Here is an 8868-nt window from a genome sequence, read left to right on the forward strand (position 1 = left end):
GTAATGCGCTGCTGTGTGGTTCATTATCATAGGGTTATTATAGGCTACAGCTTATGCGTCTGTCTGCTTCACGCCCCTGTTCTTGCGCTTACTCAAATATTTATCAGTCTTTGTTAAAATGAACTAGGAGTTCGGGAACCTGCTGCCTTCCACAGATCTGTGTAACTCAGCTTAGATCTCTCTTCTTTATAGAAGTAAGAAACAGCGCCATCTGGTGGTCTGCCACTTTGGATCAGGCATGTTTTGCTTGCAATGCACTAGCTGTGCACTAGATGGTGCTGTTGCTTACTATTCTTATTATTATTCATTTATTTATTTATCGGCAGATGCCCTTATCCAGGGTGCCTCACAATTGTTACAAAATATCAGAACAATTACAAAAAACGTGCATATGGATGCCTTGAGAAGTAAATGCTGATGGCAGTACTAATAATATAAGGTAACGCGTGATATAAAGATTCTGTCTGGTCAAGCCTGAACTCAAAGCAAGGGAATGCATGTAGAAAAATGATAATGAGCCAGTGCTGAAGCATCAAAATGTGTGGGCATTGGGAACTAATGCACGGTAAAGATTTTTAAACAGGGTCTGGTCTCACCCGGATAGTGTAACCAAGGTCCCGGCCGTACCAGACCCTGCGTTAACTACCCGAGCAGTGCGTGATCGCGTGCGCGGCTCTGCAATATATTTTTTTTTTACTGTGCTAAACGAAATGACAGACGTGACAGGGTACAAGTAAAAAAAAAAGACAAGGGAACAAATGAATTTAATGCAATGTGACTGAGCTGTCTGGAGCTGTAATTACCATGCCCTTGCCTGGGGGTCTGGTGAGGTATTGCGGGCTCACCTGCGGAACACTGCGTAACAATCTCATTGCGAAACGCTCGAGTGAGCTGCCGTCCGCCGCGCTGTGATCGGAGCACTGTGTGGAAAGACAGTCCATGCATTCTGCTGCCTCTGTGTGTGTGTGTGTGTGTGTGTGTGTAATTGAAAATACTGTCATTTACCTCGGATACTTGGAATGAATGTATTGATAGCAGAGCTGGGGTCGTGGTGCTTGGGGTATCACACTGATTATTATTATTATAATTTTTTTTTGCTGGCTAATATTGATGCGATCCAGCCCTCTGAAATGTCTTTATAATATACAGCACTAGACCCTGATATTGATGAGATCCAGCCCTCTGAAATGTCTTTATAATATACAGCACTAGACTGGGATATTGATGCTTCCAGCCCTCTGAAATGTCTTTATAATATTTTGATATTGATGAGATCCAGCCCTCTGAAATGTCTTTATAATATACAGCACTAGACCCTGATATTGATGAGATCCAGCCCTCTGAAATGTCTTTATAATATACAGCACTAGACCCTGATATTGATGAGATCCAGCCCTCTGAAATGTCTTTATAATATACAGCACTAGACCCTGATATTGATGAGACCCAGCCCTCTGAAATGTCTTTATAATATACAGCACTAGACCCTGATATTGATGAGACACCAGCCCTCTGAAATGTCTTTATAATATACAGCACTAGACCCTGATATTGATGTGAGATATATAGATAGAGAGATTAAATAAACACATTTTGAGTTAAGCTGGGAGAAAGCAGTACCATAGAATTATGGGTAATCTTGCTATGTAAATTTCAGCATAAAGCACCAATCAAATAACTTGAAAGTTGCCAAAAGGCTTCTATATTGCCAGCGTTCTAAAATCCATATTACCCAGAATTTATATAGAAAATGGGGTGCCATTGTATATGCAGATTGGCTATAGATATACAATGAAGTCATATCTATATAGACACACACTGTATGCAATATCCGAATTCTGCCTCCGTGTGGATGGAGACCTCCTGACCCCACACGTCTCTCTCTCCGTCAGTTCCTAGTAAGACTGCGGTGTGCATCGCCATCCGTTAACGTGAGACCAAATTCTCATTAGCCTTTGACACCAGGAGGGGCGAGAAAGCCTTCCTGTGTTGACAGAACCCGGAGCAGGAGTGGAGGGTAAGAGAGTCAGACCAGCGACCTGCGCGGCCAGAGACACCGTGCTTGTGAATACCCAGGACTGGGAAACGTGATCCGCTGGTACTGCGAGGGAGCAGCAGAGGACAGCTCAATAAGAGACTATTAATGACACGAGAGAGAGAGAGAGAGAGAGAGAGAGAGAGAGAGAGAGAGAGAGAGAGAGAGAGAGGGAGAGAGAGAGAGAGAGAGAGAGAGAGAGAGAGAGAGAGAGGGAGGAGAGAGAGAGGAGAGAGAGAGAGAGAGAGGAGAGAGAGAGAGAGAGAGAGAGAGAATGAGGGAGAGAGAGAGAGAATGACAATGAGAGAGAGAGAGAGAGAGAGGGGCTATTAATGACACGAGAGAGAGGCTATTAATGACACGAGAGAGAGAGAGAGAGAGGGGCTATTAATGGACACGAGAGAGAGGGGGGGGGCTATTAATGACACAAGAGCAAGAGAGAGATTGATTAGTTAAGAACAGATGGTATATATACACACACACACACCCCCCCAGCTTTAAGAGGCTATGGCAGAGATTCAAATAGGTCAAGTTTTGCATGACCTCTTTTAGGCAATTTAAAAAAAGATACCGATATAGACCGATAGATCTCAATTTAAATATTTTTCTTAGAATCCTGTAATCAAAGAAAGTTACATAACGAAATCACAAAGTGTCTACCGGAAGCCAGAACAGCAGTCCGGTAGAATTTCAAGTTAGATTTTGAAATGTGTCATTTTTCAAATGGTCAGTTTTTTTTCCTCAAGTACACGGTAAAGCGATGTGTAGTTCAGTGCATTAATGTAACGTTATTCAGCAGGTTTCATTCGACTTGATGAAGCTAAATTAATTCTATAGGGCAATGCAAAACCTCTGGCTAGGGCTGCAGGTTAAGAGAGACTCCTCTCTCTCTCTCACCTGCTATCTAAATAAATCACACATGGAGTTGGATTTCTGAATAGCTCAGGTAGCGCTCGTCCTGTCTCTCCACGATTAGCTAATTAAACGAGTTCCTAATGTATTCACGACGCCCTCTTATTCATTCAACAGCGCCTTTTAATCTACAGCAATCAGCCGCCGAGGTGAAATCAGCAGAGGTTTAAGCATCTACCACAGTGGAGGGGGCTGGATCAATCACCCGCCATCTATAACACATACTTTACATTCAGGAGCGTCAAACTCCAGTCCGAGGACCGCAGGGTCTTCATCGCTGATCTCATTATTTCTTCAAATGGATGTGTAATATTTTTAAGGTCTTTTAAAAAAGGTACAGGATACAAAATTTGCTTGATTTAAGATACACAAAAAAAAAAAAAAAAAAAAAAAACCCACACAAATCCAGTTTCAAAGATTTTTTTTATTTAAGGCTAAATCACATGGAAGAGATTGATAATTGAAGAGAGAGTTGTTAAAACTACAAAAGCCACAGCAGAATACACGCGATCAGAAATGTGTTTTGTTTTACCCTGTCAGATTGTAAACTACAGTCCCGCAGACCAGTCACACTTCTTCATTAAGACTTTCAAAACGAGTCTAATTGGATCATACCAGGCAGTTTGGTCACCCTGCTGTTGTCTTGTCTGGGCTATTTTGGAAGAATAAAACACTTCAGGAAAGCATTTATCAAATTCCAAAGTCCAAAATCAGTTTTAAAAACAGGAGCCAAGTTTCTTTAGTAACAATGTAAAGGAATATAGGATGAACAACAAATATGACATAACATTAGTACCTCCTACAACAGAAGAATGAGCAATTATTATACAGATGGATAGGCCACACTACCCAGGACTAGGCATGTGCACTAGGATAGCTTTGGATGTTTAAACTACAATGCAATGCATTCTGGTACCTTTTCACAGCAGGACTACACTTACCAGAATGCACTGGGGTGCGAGTTGAAAAGCCCGAACTGGCCTAGTGTACATGGAGTCATGTGGACAGCGTGAAGCACAGATGGTATCTGATTATGTTACTAACATTGCATATATAGTCAAATAAGGAATTTGAGATGACAGATATTAACTAAAAGAGCCATGTAAACCGTCAAAATAACTCTGATTTACGTAAGATTTTCAAACCTTATTTTAATACTGTACTACACTTGCTTCAGCGCTTTAAGAGTTAAGAGCTGAATCTCAAAACCACTCCCTCCTCCTACTGATTGGCCAAAAACCCACCGAGCAGCTGTCACTTGACGTCTTTGTTCTACAGCGGACTTCAGATCAACACATTATTCCCAGTTCTTTAAGAACGCAAATCAACTTTTTTTTAATAACTACTCACTATATTGTTTGGGTGTTCCGAGATGTTTTTGTTTTTAACATATAGATTTTTTGCACACACACATGTTACCATGCATATATTTTAAATATGTATAAAACTATTTTTTCACCTAGCGACACAAAAACAGGCAGCCACTCTAGTGCGAGTTTCTAACCCTGCTCAAACTCCTGGCTCCTGATCATTGCAATATTATTAATAAGAGATTCCAATGAGGGGAGCTCTGAACCCCAGGACTGGGTGCAGCAGCAGCAGGGCTAGTGTGAGTTTCTAACCCTTGAGTTAGTGGAATGGTGCTCTAATTGAAACCAGTAAAAGACATCCCTTCTAAAAGCTGGCCCTAATATATATTTGCAGTTTTTAACCAGTAATGTTTTATGATTTTACTATAGCTCTCCAGGCTTTACCAAGCTTAAAATTAAAACTCTGCCTTTGCAATGGGAAGCTTTCAGAAGGGACAGAAACGTTGCTGGGAGCGGTTTTTGTTGTTCAAATAATTCGGGTCTAGTTTATTCGATCTCTAGGATCAGGTCATCTCCCTCCAGGTTCATATCTGTTTTGATGTAGATTTTCTTGATGGTCCCGGACACGGGAGAGTTCACCACCGTCTCCATCTTCATGGCGCTCAGCACACACAGGGGGCGCCCCTTCTCGATGGAGTCTCCCTCCTTCACCTTCAGATCGATGACTTTCCCCGGCATGGGGGCCCCCACCTGGCCCTTGACGTCCTTCAGGGCTTTGGGGTGGAAATGTAAATCCTGGGGGAGGGGGGAGAGCAGCAAGCAAGTTTAGATTTTTTCCAAATTCCAGCAATATATTTTGCAGACTCTTCTTTCCTGTTATTTATTTTGACTGCGTGTTTAAGCCAAGAGCATTTAGAAGCGACAGTCGATCGTTTTTCTCTGAGTTTCGGTGAGTTTTCCCACATGTTTCGTGTGCAATTATTCTTGCAACTCCACTACCAAGCAATTTCAACTGGTAATTAATACAAATCACTCAAGCTAACGAACCATGTAGTCTTACACACTCGCGCACACACACTCGCAGCGTTTGGATGGGAATTTTGTATTTTTTTTGGTTGCAAAAAGTCTATACATAATGTACAATAAAAATACAAAAAAAATGAGAAAAAGGAGAGAGAAAGACAAGAAAGAAGAGAAAAAGAAAAAACACACACACACACACACACACACACAGCACCGTTCTTATTGAAGCCAGTGGATAGTTTGATTGATGTAGCTGTTTACAGCACATAATAGCAGACAGATAACAAGCTGTGACTGGCTTTGGATTATCACAGATTCACAGACGGCCTCGCTACGGTAACGCGACAGAAACGCTGATTAACCTTCCGAAAGGACGGGTCCCGTAAAATGTTTAAAAAAAAACCCACTTTATTTATATTGGATTTTAAATCTAGTGTAAGGGAAGCAAGAAAAATGCACTCTCCCTCTGACCGAGGTGTGGAGCGCTGGCTACATACACCCTTCAGTAGGGAATTCAGAGGCAGCTGCTGGGGTTTGTGAGGATCGCTGCTTTTCTGAGACTCTGCGGAGAACAGAGATCCACACAAACCCGAGGGGCTGTTTCTGAATTCTCTCTGAACAGGGAGCTAGCTCCACACAAGCGCCCCTCAGCTGTGAAGCTTGATCTCAATAAATCAAAATGGGTTTGCGCAGAACCAAGCCACGCTGTTTAACTGAAGCTTCTAGAATTGCTCTAGGGAACTCCGCCCCCTCCTGGACCCAGGTTCGAGGCTCTACCTTCATGGCGACCGTGTCCTTGACCAGCACGGATCTCAGCTGACCGTTGAGCTCGAAGAAGACCTGTCTCTGCCCTGCCTGGTTCAGATCTCCGAGAGCCAGGGCTTTGATATGAAGCGTCTTCCCTCGCTCCAGCTCCACCTGAAACACACACCCCGGCACATTTAAACAAAACTCCCATTGCACAGCAGTGCTTCATCCATGCCTGGTTTTACTACTTGGAGTCTAATAAGTGTTACTGTACCTACCCAGCTCTGGCAAAAAACAGAATGATACAATAATTTCTATATAAATTAGAGCCAGCTGCCCAATGTTTCAATATGTTGTACATTTATCTTTCTCAAGGGAGCCTGTGTTTGTCAAAACATTGGAGGTATTTACAGGTGTTTGACAAGAACTTGTTACTGTTTGTATTCAAATCCATGTTTTATTCTTGCATGTAAATGGTGTTCTATATATTGACACACACACGTTTCTGAACACGCCTTGGTTCTTTCAACTTGCATTTGATCACGTGAGGTTCTGATAAGTACCACTAAATGCCTAGACTGTGAATCACCGACAAGCAGGGCTTGCCCTGAGGGAAGTAATAAAACCTAACTTGGTTCCTGCAATCTGATGGATGCAGCTTCCCTGGAAGCTTCCCCAGGGGCACTCTTTAAACGCGTTCCCAGAAACGGCCAAAAACGAGGTCCGTCAAAACAATGCGCCTTTGGAAATTGCGAACGCAGATCGGGTGTTTTTCAAAAGGAAGGAAATAAAGACTCCTAATTGACCGCGGTTTCTCCCATTCCTCGTTTTACTAGCACCAGCTTGGTTATCCCCAGCGTGCCACAGGTAACAAGCTCAGGGGTGTGTCTTAAACATCGCAGCGCAGTTTTGAGCCACTGCGTTCTGTGCGAGCTTAAAAACCCTACTACACAACTCTTCAATGAGAACAGATTCCCATTGCAAGCAGAGTCCTGAAGCTCACAGAAGGAACATCACACCACCGAGTAGCAGCCTCCCTCCTACCTTAAACTCCTCCGCGATTTTGGGGCCCTCCAGGAAGAGTCTGGTGTTGAGGCACTCGACCGGGCCGAACTGAGAGGTGAACTCCTTGAATTCATCGAACACTTTGGGGTACATGGCTGCCGACAGGACGTCCTCGGGGGTGACCTCGTCACGGTGCTTCTCCTTCAGCTGCTTCTCCAGCGCCTCGAAATCCAGGGGGGGCAGAGAGGCCCCGGGGCGACCCTCTATACGAGGGAGGTCCTTCAGAACCTGCAGAGATTCAATGCAATTGATGCACAGTATGGAGAGCTGCAGCATCTCTCTGATTATTAATATATATTTAATCAGAAAATCAAACGAGAGAAAGAAAGAGAGATTCTATGTAATTGATTCACAGTATGGAGAGCTGCAGCATCTCTCTGATTATTAATATATATTAAATCAGAAATTACACATAGCAGGAGCAGTGGGCAGGAAGAAAGGGGGAAGGAGGACAGGAACGAGAGAAAGAGGGGTGGACGGGAAGAGTAGGGGAGGTAGCTGGGAGCGAGAGAGAGGGATGAGGGAGTGAGAGGGAGGTAAGGGGTGAGGAGGAACAGTAAGAGAGAAAAATAGCTAATTCATTCAAATTTCAAAACTTCTGAAATGCCATTAGCATCTGTTAATACTCCTGCAGTAGAAAATCAACTAATAAAATGTTATATATATATATCTCCCCATCCAACAATACACTGGCTGTTCAATAAACTGGGTTAGGGCACTAGAGTAACGAAACAATCCTCTGTGATAAAGGCTCCAGCAAGTCAGAAGATACAGTAAAAAAAAAAAAGAAAAACCCTTTAATATCCCAGCCATGAGAAAATACCCATCTGTAGTAAATAATACATCTGAGATTGAGCTTTCTGAAGTTGGGAAATGTCAAGATTGAAACCTGCTCTCTACATCGCAGCCGAGATAGGAAAGAGACAGAGAAAGAATGAAGAAGTCAGAAACAGTATGATTCTGTAGGCATTTGCTGCTCGGAGATTACGAAGAATGAATAAATACAATTTAAATCTTTATAGTGAATGCAGCTAGGATTAAAAAGAACAATAACAGCTTGTACCTGAACTGCACTAGAACAAAATTCCCATTGAGTACCAAATTATTCATTGAAAAACTACTGTGCTGTATTGTATTGTGCATCATGCCGCAGAGTACTGTGCTGTATTGTGCATCATGTTGCACAGTACTGTGCTGTACTGTATCATGCTGCACAGTACTGTATTGTGCATCATGCTGCACAGTACTGTGCTGCAGAGTTCTGTGCTGTATCATGCTGCACAGTACTGTATTGTGCATCATGTTGCACAGTTCTGTGCTGTATTGTATTGTGCTGTATCATGCTGCACAGTACTGTATTGTGCATCATGTTGCACAGTTCTGTGCTGTATTGTATTGTGCTGTATCATGCTGCACAGTACTGTATTGTGCATCATGTTGCACAGTTCTGTGCTGTATTGTATTGTGCTGTATTGTGCTGTATCATGTTGCACTGTACTGTATTGTGCCGTATCCTGCTGCACGGCGCTCTCCTCTCACCTTGGATCTCAGCGGCTCAGGGAAGCCCCCATGCGGGATCCCGATGTAGCCCTGCAGGTACTCCACCACAGACAGGGGCAGGGAGAGCTCGTCCGCCTGCTCCTCCACCTCCTCCCGGCTCAGGCCGTTCTGCACCATGAACTGAGCCAGGTCCCCCACGATCTTGGAGGAGGGGGTCACCTGGGGAGACACAAGAGGCACGCACTGACTCACCCACTGCCCTGGTCAAAACTGTGT

The 8868-nt window shown here is 43.4% G+C and overlaps 1 protein-coding gene across 1 annotated transcript in view; it reads right to left on the reverse strand.

Annotated features, from left to right (window-relative positions):
• Positions 1-3351: 3351 nt before the first annotated feature.
• Positions 3352-8868, reverse strand: part of LOC121306298 (pyruvate carboxylase, mitochondrial-like) — a 7752-nt gene continuing 2235 nt past the window's right edge. The window contains exons 2-5 of the mRNA XM_041238040.1: positions 8632-8852; positions 7072-7320; positions 6058-6198; positions 3352-5052 (exon numbers count right to left, since the gene is read on the reverse strand). Of these exons, the coding sequence (XP_041093974.1) occupies positions 4804-5052; positions 6058-6198; positions 7072-7320; positions 8632-8852 (860 nt within the window). The 3' untranslated portion in view covers positions 3352-4803. The remainder of the gene's footprint in view (positions 5053-6057; positions 6199-7071; positions 7321-8631; positions 8853-8868) is intronic.

This window comes from Polyodon spathula, chromosome 47 (genome assembly GCF_017654505.1).
Source record: "Polyodon spathula isolate WHYD16114869_AA chromosome 47, ASM1765450v1, whole genome shotgun sequence".
NCBI lineage: Eukaryota > Metazoa > Chordata > Actinopteri > Acipenseriformes > Polyodontidae > Polyodon > Polyodon spathula.